Source organism: Motacilla alba, chromosome 3, assembly GCF_015832195.1.
Source record: "Motacilla alba alba isolate MOTALB_02 chromosome 3, Motacilla_alba_V1.0_pri, whole genome shotgun sequence".
In the NCBI taxonomy this organism is placed as follows: domain Eukaryota; kingdom Metazoa; phylum Chordata; class Aves; order Passeriformes; family Motacillidae; genus Motacilla; species Motacilla alba.
Genome location: NC_052018.1, coordinates 105,950,646 through 105,966,633, shown reverse-complemented (window position 1 = coordinate 105,966,633; position 15,988 = coordinate 105,950,646). Strand labels below are relative to the sequence as shown.

Sequence of the window (15,988 nt, the reverse complement as noted above, 5' to 3'; positions counted from 1 at the left end):
CAAAATACAGATTTTATTTAAACTACACTCCTAATTAACTTTATTTAGACTACACTCCTTATTTGCATTAGCTGTTAAAGCACATCCTGTTTCAATAACCAAAAAAGAGAACATTCTCACCAGCTTTTCTGCTTCCGTGTTCATCTCTCTCAATTGTTTGATGTGTTCCTTCTTGATCATAAGGATTTTCGATAACCTGGTCTAAAACAAAGGAACTATTTTTAGAAAGAACTGATCCTTAAGCAGTTTTGAAACGCCATAGAAATTCAAGACAAAAAACCATACCTGTTTCTTTCATAATTTAAAATGTGTTTCTCAGTTGTTGATCAAGTTAAGAAGCAGAAATAAAAATTAATTAAAATTAAATGATGGAATTTCCAGAGATTTTTTAAAGCAATTCCAAGTGCCTTAACTTGCTGAGTGCTAAAATCCATCAGCTGAAATTTCCTACAGGAAGACTAACATGATTTATGGCCAGCTGCAGGCTGAAGAACCTTTTTTTTTAATAGGCTGAAGGAGAGTGAAGGGTGTTATGGTCATGATACTACAATTAGTACCACTCACCTAACTGCACCTTTTTTCCCACACAATTCTCAGCTGTGCCCTCCATCAAGCACCAGCCCTTTGTGCAAACTCCAGCAGTAAACCCTGGTATAGAGATTGGATCTATTTTATAGAGAACAACTCTGGGCTTTCCATTTCCCTCTTTTGTAATGGGAATGCCCTGTGTCTCCTGCCCTGGGGACCTAGCAGGCTGAAGTGGAAACCACTGGGAGCACCTTCAACATACTCATCACTCCCAAAACTATTCATAATCTAGGGCCCTGAGAGAAATCCTAGCTTCACTACAACCAGCAACACTTTTATTACTGGAGTAAACAGAGCAAAAATTTCAGGTTTTATAAATTCCAGAGGGGTTAACTGAATCCTGGCAGTGAAACACATGACTGGGAGAAATAGGAACTCCTAGTTCAACACACATCTGATTTATAGAGAATCACTTTTGTGATTTTCAAGTTCAGCCTTAATCCAGCCAGGTTGCTTGCCCCCACAAATTGTAATTAGCAAATTGTTCCAGGATCTCTTGCAGCTAATGAGGAATAGTCTGGGAATTTCCATACTAAATGCATTCTTTTTCACTTCATAGCAATTTGTTCAGAATTGCCAAACAGCCAAAGCTGGTTTTCAGCTAAATATAGTGTTCCCTCCTTGTATTTATCCCTGTTTATTCAGAGACAGTAAAAGCGTCTCTTCTCCACTGTTCTTCCACCAGACTAAGCACAACACAAGCCTTTTCAGACTCCACTCCCTTAAAGGGCTCTTCATCTCTTAAACTTCTGTGACCCTTTTTGTATCTTTTTCCATTCACTGCCATCTTTCCTGTGTGTGAGCACAGGAAGCCTGTAACACTATTCTGAATGACACACCAGGAAACTAAACCTGTAAAATGGCATCAGTATTTCTCTCTACTCCAAATATTTTGCCAGATGCATCTTATGAAAGGATAGTGAGCCATGGCCAGAGGTGCAGAGGCAACACTGCATGGGTTATCAGCCTCCCAGCTCCAGCTGCTCATTTCTGTCCTTGTGCTGTCCCCCAGTGACAGCACTTGCATTTTTGCTCTTTGCATTTTGCATGAAGAACCCAATCACAGAAGAGATAATGACAAAAAAACAAATTCAGAAGGGGCAAGAAACAAAAGGTTTAAAATTGTTACTTGTGAACTGGATTGCCTCTCTGATCTAGTTTCTAACACACCACACAAGGGTTTGTGTTGCCAATAAAACACCTGTGAGGAAGAAAAGCACTGTACACCATCGGCCACTGCTGCCAAAAAATTCTTTGTCAAGCTCTGTGGTCATCACCATCCAGCAACTGCCAAACACATTCTTCTGCTTCATGAAGTTGACGAGTCCCCAGATTAATGCAGAATATATAATTTGTTCACCGAATTCACAAGGCATTTGATTCTTAACTTCTACTTTGAGGTGCAGACACATGTGAGGATGCACAGTGCTAGTTCTCCAGTGGATGAGCTTGGATTTACTATTATATTCATCCTACTCCAAGATATATTCCAGTGATCAGGATAATCTGATTCTAAGGATTTTCACTGTATTTATCATGTTCACCAGCTTTCTCTCAGGGGTACATTTTATTACATCGACCTCCATTTTCATCTGCCAGTGAATGCTATAATCCAGTCTAGCCCTATTTGTCTTGAGAAATTCTTGCCTAACAACTCTATTTTCACCATAACTCATTCTGTTTACTGTTGCAATTAATAGTTCTCAATAAACTGGAAACAAGTTTTTAGTACAATGCTTTTCCACATTAAAAGAAATGAAGGGACAACCCAACCAGAATGTTTAGATTTTCACTTCTGATTTCATTTGTTAGTCATAAAATACGAGCACTTCAAAATGCAGCGTGTGACAACTTACTATGCAATATTTTCAAAATTTTCATAGGGAGAAAACAGCCAAAATTTGAGTGCTCATTTTCAGATTGTTCCTCCTGCATTTAAGTTGGGAAGATCCCTCCTTTCCCCACATGCAGACGCCAGGTCACTGCAGTGCCCGTGCTGCATCACCACACTCCCTCTACCGGGCATGCAGCGACCTGCCAACATCTGCTTTGTCCTACAGTGCTGCCTTCCCATCGAATTCTTTACCCCAAAACAAAAAAGGAAGCAGGGAGGAAGGAAAATAAAAAAAAGCTGTAGCTGAATACTTGGAAAAACGTCCTCCAAATTTAAATACTGTCTAGAATGTACAAATGCAATCTACTGATTCTGATCTGCCATATAGCACATGAAATACTTAAGGATACATCACATAATTAATTAAGTATGAAAGATTTTTAAAAAAAAATTATTACTCATTTATTGCTGACTTTATTCTTAATATCATGTTAATTTTTCAGCCAGTCTTCTAATGCATCAGTCCACAGTCTCAGATGTCAAATTGTAACATGTAGTAATAAATATAAAGATGCAGAAAAACTAAGACAGTGTAGAACAATGATTAAAATAGTTGTTACAAGTCCCAATATTTTCTTAAAACTTCAAGTTATAGGTGAAGAGAATATCCCTAACATTTATTTGTCATTGTTTGCATGTGATTTTGGATTCACTTCCTCTTCTTCCAAATTAATTTCAGATGAGGGAAATAGAGGGTTGGGTTGAAAATTATTTGAGGTGTGCTCTGTATTTTCTGGTTTGTCCAAAATTCTTCCCACAAAATTGTTTCTTTGTGATCTTATAAATAACAGCCTAGCAATAGTTTTTGAGAAATTTTTCTGGGAATCAAACTGTTTTTGACCATTTACTTTCTGAATCAACATTAAATGAGAAAAAGGGATTTGACTTTTTTTAAGTACCAGTCTATAAAAAAGGCTAAAAAACCATCCTGAGCAACAACCCTTAACATAAAAATACATCTGGACTGGTGAATACAGCACAATTAATAATTAGCACTCACCAGTCTCATGTACTGCACAAATTTCAGTACCTCCTACAACTTCTAATTAATTGATTCTTAAAAACAATGCTTCAAGTCCTTCAATAAATGTTTAAGCCCTGTGATTCCTTGTCGTTGCTCAAACAGACAAACACCAAAAATCTGTGGATTGATTTTGTTCAAAAATTTTGAAAATCTTCAAGCAAAAATACATATTAATGTGGTATCTTTGTAAAATGCCACCATTTGCAAGAGGCCTGTACTTATAAAACTCGGATTTCCTTATACTGAGTAGTAACATACAGCCACATGTGACTGACAAATCACACACTGTCATATTTTAAATGCAGGGAAAAGATCATAAACAGATCAATTTGATGTACCAAGTAGATGTAAAGCTCAATACACCTTAGTTACCAAGTCTCACTGATCATACTCCCTGACTCAAACAGGACAGCTGCAGATACAGTTTAGGTCATAAAGACTCTATCTTTCATTTCAATTGTATTTCAATTTTACCATAATGAATCTTATAGCAACTACATCTATTTTAAATTTTCTTAGCTAAGTTAGATGCCATGCCACCTTTTTCAAAATCAGCTTCATACGAGTTTCCTCTAAAAAAAAACTGAATAGATGATACTGTCAAACGAAATTCATTATGTTTGAACGGCCCAAATGTTAGTGTGTCATGTGAGCTTCTGACACAAATTTATTCTTTTGACCAATGACACAGACTTTAAAATCTGAGGGGCATTTTATTTCTCAGTTCTTAATATTTTAAACATGAATCATTCCAATCTCCTTTGGCATGTTCAAAACTGCTTTCCTTGTTAAAGACTTCAATCACTGATCTTAAGCTAAGCCAACATGAGCAACTGCATTCCTCCATCATCCTGGAAAATGCTTCAATTTTAATATTCAGTGAACCTCAGCTTCCTAACATTACTTGTCTGTGCTTTTCTGAATTAGTAAGCAAAAACCACTGAAAAATTATTTCGTAAAGGTGAAAAAAAAGGGATTTTCTGTGTAGTGTTATCTATAAAATGAATGCTTGCTTGCATGGAAATGAGTGTTGCTTTTCTTCTCCAAGAGGACAGAACATTATATAACATAAAATATATCGTTGCACTATGTAACTATATTTTTAAAAAATAAAGAAGTCTTAAAGTCTGCACGTACAAATAATAACTTTTTTAAAAGAAAAAATGGTAGATCTGGGAAAATAAGACACTTTTGAGGCCCTCTGTGGTCTGAAAAGCAGCATATTTCAAAGGTTATGAACAAGTGAGAAAATTAAGAAGGGGAATAAAAACCAAACATGAACATCTCTTCAAAAGTTAATTGGGCTATTACCATATTTGTCATAAATGAACAGAAGGTCATTGAACTGCAGAAGAATTGGCACAATAAACACAAAAGCACAATAAACAACAAAATTAAGAGCTGCAGTTAATACTTACCACTTGAATGAGGAATTCTACTGGAAAGCCTCCTAGTGTTTCACTATCTGTGCCTGAAATTTTGTTTTTCCATGAAGATTGTCCTAATAAAGGATCACTGTCCTACAAAGGATAAAACATCTAAATGAACACCTTCTTTTCACCCAGTTTTGCTAAAATTTTGATCATGCTAAATAATGTCAGAAAATTAATCTCAAAAACTTTTTAAGGTAACAGCTTCAACATGTATGAAAAAACACTTCAGTGATTAACACCACTTGAACAGAGTAACTTACTGTGATTGGAGACTGGAGTGAAGGAGTGTAGGGCAATCGGGGAGGCGTCATGAAGAAGCGCGAAGGCCGCTGTTTCTGTCCGAAGGCAGCTATTGGCATGGTTTCATGGGGCTCGTTACTCTGCCACAGGGGAAAGGGAAAGGGGAAAGAAGGAGATACTTCAGCGTCTAATTAATTTTTACCCTTTTGGAACATGCAATTTATTTCTGGGATCTGGACTAGCCATGCCTATCCACACCCCAACCCAACAGCAGGAAAAGATTAACGCTTTGCTTTTGGTCTAGGAGTTTTCAAAGTGTTCTGGCATCACATCAAATAAAACCTGCATGAACATTTCCAAAAATGCTACTGGCAGGTAAATTACAACAGGAGCTCAGCAGAGGATCCAAACTCAGACCATGACAGAGACTAGAAGAATTATGTAGATCCAACGCCACACAAGATACAAAAGAAAGTGAGGTCCTCCAGAAATCTTGCAGTCTAGGCTGGACTGCCTGGCAGGAACAAAGCCTAGGAACTGGGAGATAACCTCCAAATGTTTGACCAAAACATCATCCTCCCAGGTAGCTTCATTAGTACAAGAAATTCCAAAATCAAGGTCAGTCAACTTGTAATACTTGTTTGCAACTCCCACAGGCCTTTCCTGACTTTGGCAAATCACAAAGGGCAAGGGTTTTCTTGAACATTTTCTGCAAATCCTGGCAGGATCCCATTGAAGAATTCTCTTTGGGATCTTATACTACTCACTGCATTTCTTCATATTGAACTCAGGCTATTGTAACAGCCTACAATATAGCTGGTCTAGTAAATTATTCCACCCTGAGCCATTTTGCTTTAATCATAGAGGGTTATCCTGTTCTGTAGGACCATAAACAGTAAAATTTTATTAACCTGGAATTTCCCATGCATCTGTTATGCTTGTTTCTACTTTATGACAATACCACCTGGGTGTAATTTCTTATAGTTGATTAAAGCGTATCACTGTAGATTTTTAAAATTTCTTTTTCTTATTACAGCTACTTTTAGAATGTGTCATTAATACTTACAAGAACTTCATAATCTGGGACTGTGTGTGTTCCAAGACCTGCCCTGTCAAAAGTCACTCTGTAGGTAGCATTAAGAGTGTCTACAGCATCTATTTGTCCAGTGAACAGACCATCATGGACACCTCGCAAACGGGCTGAAAACAACAACAGGAGAACCAAGAAACCAAACATTACAATGCCATGATACAAATAACAAAACCAGATTTATTACATCTTTTGCAAGTAATTCTTCATATATATACTTTAAAGGCTGTATATTAAATGGAAAAAAAATAGCAAACCCAGAAAAAAAGAAGTATGTAATAGAAATATTACCTAATTTTTTACAAAATTTAAGTTTGAAGGTCAAACATTTCCCAAATCTAATCCTTAGCACTACACTTACGTCTAAGAAACTCCTACTGTTCCATACACAGTACCTTCTGACAGATTTGGCAGACAAAAGCCAATTTCCAGATGACTTTGCACAGCACTTCTCTCTGAACCCTTCCTCTGATGACTGCATATTTAGCAAAAAAAAAGTGTGGAAGGCAGGTCCTTCCACACTGGAAGGATACAGGTCTAGGAGAGTGAGGAGAGGCAGTGTGGTGCACGTCTGCTCTTCAGCAAGAGCTAAGGGCAGTGGTGTTCAACACAAAAAATGCAATGAACACTCGTGGCTTGAATAGGAGATGCTGAAGTGAAAAGCACCTGGACCAAAATCAGACAGGAGGGAGGAATTCAAATTTTCATAAAACTAGGCAAAACCTGTGGAATGTTTTCAATAATATTCCTTCCTCAGGTTTTTTAGTAAGGCAATATCATGTTTAGCCTACACATCCAATTACACTGCAATATCAATTGCCTATCTGTTTCAAAACACATAGCTTTCTATTTATGGAAAAATAAAGTTTGCGTTTTATAATAGGTCAGATTTTAAACTCAGACAACACTCAGTATTTTGAAATTAAGCATCTCCCTCTCTCCAAAATGTGATACACTAGACATGTAAGAAATCCTACAATTTAAATATCAGAAAGAATAAGTCATACTAAGTTTGCACCTCAAAATCTTAGCAATGTTTTAAAAATACCACCTAATCTTCACAGGCACCTTCTCAATTAACTAAAAAAAAAAAAAAAACAATACAATTTTGATGTTTTACATTTATTATAATTATGTGCACTAAGTGGATTATGACTTACTAAAATCTTTGCAAAATACACTTGGCTGCTTCTTTTGTTTGGTTTTAAGAAATTACCTGTAACTTTTGTTCCTATTACAAGCGGTAATGGAATTTCTTCTGGAAGATCTTTGAACTGTGAAAGATCTGCAACTTTCCGCTGCTGCAAAAGTCTGATTTTCTGCCGTTTCTGTTTCAATGCTGACCTCTCTTCCTCAAAGAATGCAGAGGAACACCTGCAATATCATTAGATAAAATATATATTACACTTAAATTAATCACTCAAAACATAGAGATGTGAAGGCACATGAAATAAATAGGCATAGTTTAAAAAAATCAGTGTGAGAAAATGAAAAAGCTTGGGGTGATGTGTTCAAGAGAAAAAAAATCTTGTTTAATGCATTTAGAAAAGCTTACTCCTCAGAATTCTCACCCTTAAAATAAGAGTCTATTTTAAATAATACTCAGGAATAGTAGCTGTTGCAGTAGTATATCTAAAGAGCATAACTTTTTAGGATTTTTCTGCTTGTAAGGATCCATCTAGGGACACAAGAAAGCTAAAGCTGGCCCCACTCTGCTCTGGATGCCAGTTCAATGCACTGAGAAGGGAGTCCTGTGAGTGCCCTGGCTGCCAGCACTTACTGATGCACAAGAGAGCCCTTTCACATGTGCTTATTAGCTCTGTTAAGCTAACTGAGTATGAAAAGGCACCAGACTCAGCACATAAAAGGGCACTTCTCTGTCTCATCTCCTTGCACCTGTGCAAAGCACAACTCAGCCCCAAAATCTCTGTAACGCCGATGAACTGCTCAGAGGGTGATCATAGTAAAAGTTTCTTTGATCTTGGGCTACTGTGTAAAAGTCAGATCATCTGTAGTAGTCCTCTTCCCCATTTTGGGGGGGTAGGGTTGTTCTCAAAATGCAATCTAAAAGATGGAAGGCTCACTCCCAAAGTGCTTACTTGGTATGAATTTTCATTTCTAACCTACTGAATAGGCAAGATTCATGAGGGAGATAAACACAAAGCACAAAGACATTAAGGACTCAATCCTATCTTTCATTCCTTACTTAAAAAAGTTTCTTCATTCTCGTGTCAATGAAAGAAGTAATTTTAAAAAGGTGCACAAATGTTATTTTAAGTCTGCATGATTGCAGAAAGTCATTTATCAAAAAAAATTGCCACCTTTGTTAATTGCTTTACTGCAGCCAAATGCAGATTAAACATTTCCTGTGGAACTCATAGTTATATATTGATTACTGATCAATAAATTCTATATTATCAAGTTATTTTAGAAGACCATGTCAACTCTGCTGATGGTTCCCTCTACTGCACTACAAATTATTTTCTGACCTAAATCCCTTCAAGATGTTCCTCAGCAATCTCCAACACAGTACTACTAAGAAGTCAGCTCCTTTTTCCAAGTCTCCTTCTACTACTCTCCTATTATTTGCTGAAACAAACATTCTTCTGTATATCCCTCCCTGGGAGAGTTCCACAAAGCCCTCTACCTGTTCTCCACGAATTCTCTTCCTGGCATGGTGTATAGGAAGACTGTAGCACTAAGGTGCCAGGATGCTGAGACCATTTTGTTTCATACTGACAGCAGTTTCACACTCTACATGCACACATCAGTGGCCTTTTATCTTATACATGTTTTCTAAGTTATATGGGGCATAGGCCACCTGTTTTCTCCCAGTGTTAACACAATGAAATCCTAGTCCTAAGCAAGACATGGGAGAAAAACAGAGGCAAGAACGAACTGAAGCTGTGAGGTACTTTTGTCAGGTAATGCAGAAATGCACTGCACTGAAGACTCCCATATGAGGCTTTCCAACCTCTATCAGCACAAAAATCACCTCTTGTACAGTCTAGTTTAATCTAGTTTTTCTATAGCCACGAAATTCTGTTATAGATTGAGGCTGTAGGTGTGTGTCCCACTCACCAGCTTCACTACCACTGAAGAGCAGAATGTGTTTACCTGGAATTATGTATTGTTCCAGTGCTCCTCTTAGGAAAGAAATTAAAATATCTGGGAAGGGATGTGGCAGACACAGAGAGGGATATAGTGGTTGGGAAACTTAGGAAGAGCTTACTTGGATATTTTCATTTATTGATGCTATTGACTTCCTATTTACTACTGGGGAGGACCAGGTGTGAAATAATGCTTGCAGTGGGCTGTGAATATCAAGTTGCAAAATGCAGGTCAGAGCTTTTCAAGTCCATTGAGGAGAAGAATGGCTAACCACAACGAGACAACAAAACAGGCAAAAAAAAAAAAAGAAAAAGAAAACAGAAAAAAAGCAACACAGACTTTGTATAAGTCCTTCTAATAATGTCCAGGGTCTTGCACTAAGAACAGCAAATATCACCTGATGTTTTTTGACTCGTGCTCTTAGAAATACAAAATCAAATGCTGATGTACTAATCACTGACCTTGGAAAGTCCCTACAACAGCAATTACTCTTTTACTGATAGCTCAGATGGTCTTAAAAAGTCTCTGTCCCAAATGCTGTAACTATGGATGTAGAAACTATTTGCAATATATTTCTGGCTTCTGTAAAAGGAAACCTCCACCCCAGCATTCCCCAAATGCATTTAACGAAGGCTATCTTCATGCCATCCTATGAAAAAATGGAGATTAAAACTATGGTACAGATCAAAATTGCAAACTCATTAGCTTTCTGTAGAGACTTAAGAGGTTGAACATTTTTCTCAGTTTTTACCTTGCTTGCGAGAATTTGAACTAACAGGAATCACCACCATCATGTAGTGGCAGGACAAACAGATCTAAGCTTAACTCATATTCACTGCTATTTCACAAGCCAAATTCAGTTTACACAGAGTACACAAAACTAACTATTACCTCTTCCTTTTCCTGGAGCATATCTTTCCTCACAGTCTACAGGAATCTTACAAGCTTTGCAGGCTCTCATGAAGAATACTGCTGTGCCAATCAAACACACTGTTGATGTGTGATAGGACATTTAAGGTAGCAGCAGATGTAAGAAAATACTACAATATATTTGAAGAACAACAACAAAAAAGATGACAACCATGCGCATAACTATCACAGAGACACTATTATCCTCTGCCATCAACACTGTGGCTGCAAAATGTTATTTTAATCTCTCATGGGGAGATATCAGTGTTGACATGGTGTATAGCTTACCTCCATATGATGAGGATAGAGAGAAGAAATTTCTAACAGAATGGTAAAATTAAAAAAAAAAAATCTTTGTTCTAGAGATAGATGAAAATTGTCTTGAAAAAGCATTTAAATGTTTTAGAATAATTCAAAATCTTTTAAAACTAAGGCCAAAGACCACTCATGACATCTTGAAAGAGACTACCAGTAATTTAAAAAACAATATTAGTGAAGAAATAAAAAGCAAATAGGAATGCTTACTTTATGTAGCTATAAAGCAGTAACTCAAAGTTTGCATTAACAAACAATCAGACTCTTTATGCAGTCAAATACTTCTTCAGAATTTAGATAAAGCAATTTCCTGCCTATTTAGACCTTTGGTTCCTTTGGTATGAGTCTCTCTTTTTTAAAAAAATAACCCTATGATAGCTGAACAAAAAACCCCCAAATCAAACCCAAAATCACTCTCCACCTGGTTTAAAAAATAAAATCAAAAAACCAACCCAAAGAGCCCCTGAAAAACAAAAGGAAATTTGCAACCCACCAGGTTGGATGGGGTTTTCAACCTGATGTAGTCAAGGTTCCTACCCAGGGCATCCCTTGACTCCAGTCCCTGTTGGAACCAGACAATCTTTAAGGTCCCTTCCAACCCAAACCATTCCAAGACTCTGAAGTTTTACCAATGGTCCACCAGACTGCTGAATGAGGCAAGCTGATCTTTCAGAAAGGTAACCACTTTTGCCAAAAGTCAAATGAGAAATTGATAACATAACCTTCAAAGATACCATTTCTCTCCCAGTAGGAAGCATGACAACAAAAGAAAAACTATCTAAGCTAAGCTCAAATTACATGAATATCTTTCCAAGAGGAGCTATTTTCAAGCTGGTTCTGCTGCCTTCCCTTGACGGACAATTTTTACTTATGTTGTTTGCAGGTACAGAAGATGAAATGGTCTCCATCATGCAAAATACAACCTGACTCAGTGATCCATGAAGAAATATATTCAGTGAATATATTCAGAAATATATTCCATATCTTCCATATGAAGAAATGGATTCAGTGCCTCAGTGTTTGCATGACAGAAATAAAAGGCTGATGAATTTATGAAATACTACTTACACAATGACAGGGTGGTCAAGTTTGGAAGGACCTCTGGAGGTTACCTTCTCCAACCCCTCCAGCAGAATGACCTCCAGGAGGCTTCCCAGGATCACATCCAGAGGGCCTTTGAGTACATCTTAGGATGGAGATTCTACCACCTCACTTGTGCCTATTTCCTCTTGTCCTGTCTCCAGATAATGCTGGAAAAAAAGTCTGGCCCTGTCTTCTCCATACCTTCCTTTCAAATATTTATGTAAAAAAAGGAGATCCTCCCTTAGCCTTCTCTTGGCTAAATTGTGTAGGTTTTGTGAAAAGGCTGAGCTTAATCAGAGAGTTTAAGAATGAAAAATTCTAAAATAGAAAAAGAACACCATGTCCTTCATTAAATTCTAGCTTCTTCTCTACAATGGACAATACTTTATGGGTGACTTCATATTTTCTCTGTCTTGATAGCCTATTTAAGAAAAGTTGAGGATCTTTAAAATGGTTTAGAAACAATAATAAAATAAATGAGGTGAGAATGTACACTTGTTTTCCTCAAGAAGAGCTGGTTATAGACAGAAAAAAAAACCCCATTAGTGAAAAATTGGTCAGCTCTTCCAGGCCAGGAAGCACTGCAGTATAGAAGATACAAAACAACTTTAACACAACCTAGCTTGGACATTTAGTTATCTGGAGTGGGAAGAGAACATTTCAAGCATAGGCTCATGAAAGCTACATGGACATATGCATTTAAGGAATAGGGTGTGTGGAGGAGAGAGGTGCTCAGAGAACACCTCAATACAATGAATTTTACTACTTTAAAGATATTGTTTTGTTCTACTATATGAATGCAAAATTTTTTAAAAGGAATAATTTCAGTAACATCAAAATTACATGTAAGTAATAGCTGAAAGAAAAGAAAGAAAAATTTACCTCCGTGGTTTTCCCATTAATCGCCTGATCTTCCCCCATTCTACTCTTGTCAATTTTCTGGTTTTCAAAGTTGGAAAAGATTCTTTCAGGCATATACAGAAATCATTATCTCCTTCAAATAGTGGCCTGTTGAAACATAAGAGTCGTCCTGTGTTAACCACACTAAGTAAACTTTTGTCACAAGATTGCAAAAAACATCCATCATCAGAAACACATTAAAAATATTAATATAAATTAGTCACATGATTAAGACACTTCTATTCAAAGAACAACAAAAAAAAATTGTAATTCAGCCAAAACAAAAATCAAGATGTTTCCAGGACTATTGTTTAGCTTTTACTATTGACATTTAAAAATGCTCCTTTCTCTAGTTTCTACAGAGAAATACACATAATTCATCCTGCTCTATAATGGATAAAAAGGCACCAAATGAAACTTCAGCAGAGTCAGCTCAGTGTCATGAGGATACTGCAACACACTGAAGGAAACCACAGAATGAAATATTGACAATAAAAGGAAGGAAAATATGGTACTGAGAAACAGACAGACAGTACCCTTTTTCATCAATTCATTCAATTGTAACTCAGATTCTCAACAGAAGTTTCCAAAATACAGTAAATTGAACCAACTCATCATTCCCTACCGCTGTGCAGGTGAGACTTCTATTGTATCATCCCATGACTCCATGGTGAAGCACAGGATCAGTATGAGAGAAGTGACAGTTCAGAGAACAGACCTGCACAACTCAGGAATTTCTCTCTGATGCTATGACCCATCTCTAGCTCTGTTTTATGACTGCCTTTTTTCTTTGTAATACCACATCCTTCTTAGGCTGAGGAGACAAGGGAGCACCAGCAGATATGCCCATCTAATAGAAGGTTAATAATAAAAGACTTTGTCCAACTGAAATAGATCCCTCCCGGCAAGAACAAAAGGATAACTGCATCCTAGAGAAAGCTGCTTTTCTCCACTCTGTGCAGGGCACTGGGGTTTGGAGTGGAACGTATCCCAGCACAGAACAAAGAGAACCTTGGCAGCAACACTGCTTTCAACTGAGTGTCTGGGGGGGCAGGAGAGAGGAAAGGTGCACAGATATAAGGAAACCCAGGCAAGAATAGAATAGAACAGTTTTGCAGTAGGAGGATCTGCAGCTGTGGCACGAAGTGAAAAGGAAGACAAAAAGAATGAGCAATGAGGCTCAGGAAACAGACACAGAAGAGCATACAACACTATCATTTTATCCATATTTAACATATCTATATAAAGAATAACTATTTAGCTTGGGTTTTGTTTTTGTTTTGAGAAAGATAATCTGTATTTGATTGCTCTTACTAACTCTTGTCCTTAAGCAGGCAAACTCTAAATCCACAGCATCCACAAGATTGGAAGCTCTAGAAAATGGTGGAAGCAAGTTACAGGTGCATTGCTTCTGAGGGCCTGTGAACACCATAGCAGTAAGTAGCACTTCAGAAGTCTCTGGAGGCCCAGACACCTGGGAAAATCAATGGGACTCTACAGAAAAGAGTCCACTGCAGTAGTATACAGAGAATTCAACTGAATCAGCTTCAATAATCTAATAACCATAGATGACAGCTGTAGAAATAAAAATATTTCAAAAACTTACAGCAGACATGGCATATTACTTATTTTGAATTTTGGATGCAATAATTTGATTAAAATATTCAGAGATTTGTAAAGTGAGCCATATTTTGTCAGTTGATAGCAATATGATTTAAACTTTTTTGAGCTTCTTATTAAGCCTGGATCATATCACTCCAAACAAGATGTATCAAAGTTTTCCTTCCAAAGATATGCAGTCTTTTAGTAAACTATGCTATAATATTTCAATATCTTACGAGCAGTACAAGCTGTATTTGATTTGCAAGGAAAGGTTTTGGCATAGGGGGCTGCAAGGGTGGCTTCTTTGAGAAGCTGCTGGAAGCTTCTCCCATATCCCACAGAACCAACACCAGTTGGTTCCAAGGTGGACCCCTTGGCCAAGGCTGAAGCCATCGGCGATCACGGTCGTGCCCATGAAATAACGTAGTTAGGAAGGGGGAAAAGCCCCTGTGCAACTGCAGCAGGACAGAGCTGCAAGAGTATCAGAGAGAAACAGCTCTGCAGACACCCAGCAGAGGTCAGGGAAGGAGGTGCTCCAGGCACCAGAGCACGGTGAAGCAGCAGTGTCCCGACAGCCCATGGAGGGCCCCTCGCTGGAGCAGGTGGCTGCACAAAGGAGGCTGTGAGCCCATGGGAAGCCCCTGCTGGGGCACGCTCCTGGCAGGATTGTGGAGCCGTGGAGAAGAGTCCATACTGGAGCAGGTTTTCTGCCAGGACTTGTGACCTCACGGGGGTCCCAAGTGTGCTCCCACACTGGAGCAGTCTATTCCTGAAGGAGTACATCTCATGGAAGGGGCCCACACTGGAGCAGTTTGTGAAAAACTGCAGCCCGTGGGAAGGACTCACTTTGGAGAACTTTGCAAAGGACTGGCTCCCAAGGGAGAGGCAGGATTCCTTCCCTGGAGGAAGGAGCAGCAGAGAGAGACAACAGGTGATGAACTGACCACAACCCCCCTTCCCTGTCCCCCTGTGCTTATGGGGGATTATAGAGAAGAGAAAACTGGGAATAAAGCTCAAGAAGAAGGGAGGTTTAGTTTTATTTCTTATTATCCTACTTTGATTTGATTGGCAATAAATTAAATTAATTTCCCAAAGCCGAGTCTGTTTTGCCCATGACAGTAAGTGGTGTGGTCTCTCCCTGTGCTTGAATCTCATCCTTTGACCCTTTTGTTACATTTTGTCTCCTGTGTTCAACTGAGGAGTGATAGAGCAGCTTTGATGAGAACCTGGTCTAGCCAAGGAGAACCCACCACACCTGCATACATGGATAACTATCAAGGAGGATTTCAGAATTACCTGCTAAATTCAAATTCTAGCCTACTGATAGACCTACAGTTTTGTAGACAATTCTTTAAGAATATACTAAAAGTTCTTGGTCTGTTGCAAAAATCATTATTAAAAATGTCACATATTAAAATTACTCCTAGAAATAAGCAGGGTTGGGGTTTTTTGTTTTATTCTTTTTTTTTTCATGTAATTGGGGAAGAAGCATGAAAAGACAAATTCTTTCAAAGGAATTAAATCCTAGAGATGATGAATTTAAAACTAACTAAAATGGACATGAAATTTTTCCACTTTTGATGAATATATGCCAAAATGTTTTTCTGTTGCTATGACTGCCTTCTCAGTTAAGGAAAAAGAGCTACAGCAATTGTGATTAAAATAGGAAGGCAAAACAGTAATTATTTTGTTTGTACATTCTGGAAAATAATGCTTAATTCTAAAGCCATTCTTTAGAATATTAAATACTCGTGTTTCATCTATTAGTCAAACAGTGTAGATTTTAATATTCCATTGAT

At 37.8% G+C, this 15,988-nt stretch overlaps 1 protein-coding gene across 1 annotated transcript in view; it reads right to left on the bottom strand.

Moving 5' to 3' along the window:
• LIN9 (lin-9 DREAM MuvB core complex component) overlaps positions 1–15,988 on the bottom strand; it is a 38,671-nt gene that overhangs the window by 6,632 nt on the left and 16,051 nt on the right. The window contains exons 6-11 of the mRNA XM_038133245.1: positions 12,570–12,695; positions 7,486–7,643; positions 6,246–6,379; positions 5,200–5,319; positions 4,925–5,026; positions 121–201 (exon numbers count right to left, since the gene is read on the bottom strand). Of these exons, the coding sequence (XP_037989173.1) occupies positions 121–201; positions 4,925–5,026; positions 5,200–5,319; positions 6,246–6,379; positions 7,486–7,643; positions 12,570–12,695 (721 nt within the window). The remainder of the gene's footprint in view (positions 1–120; positions 202–4,924; positions 5,027–5,199; positions 5,320–6,245; positions 6,380–7,485; positions 7,644–12,569; positions 12,696–15,988) is intronic.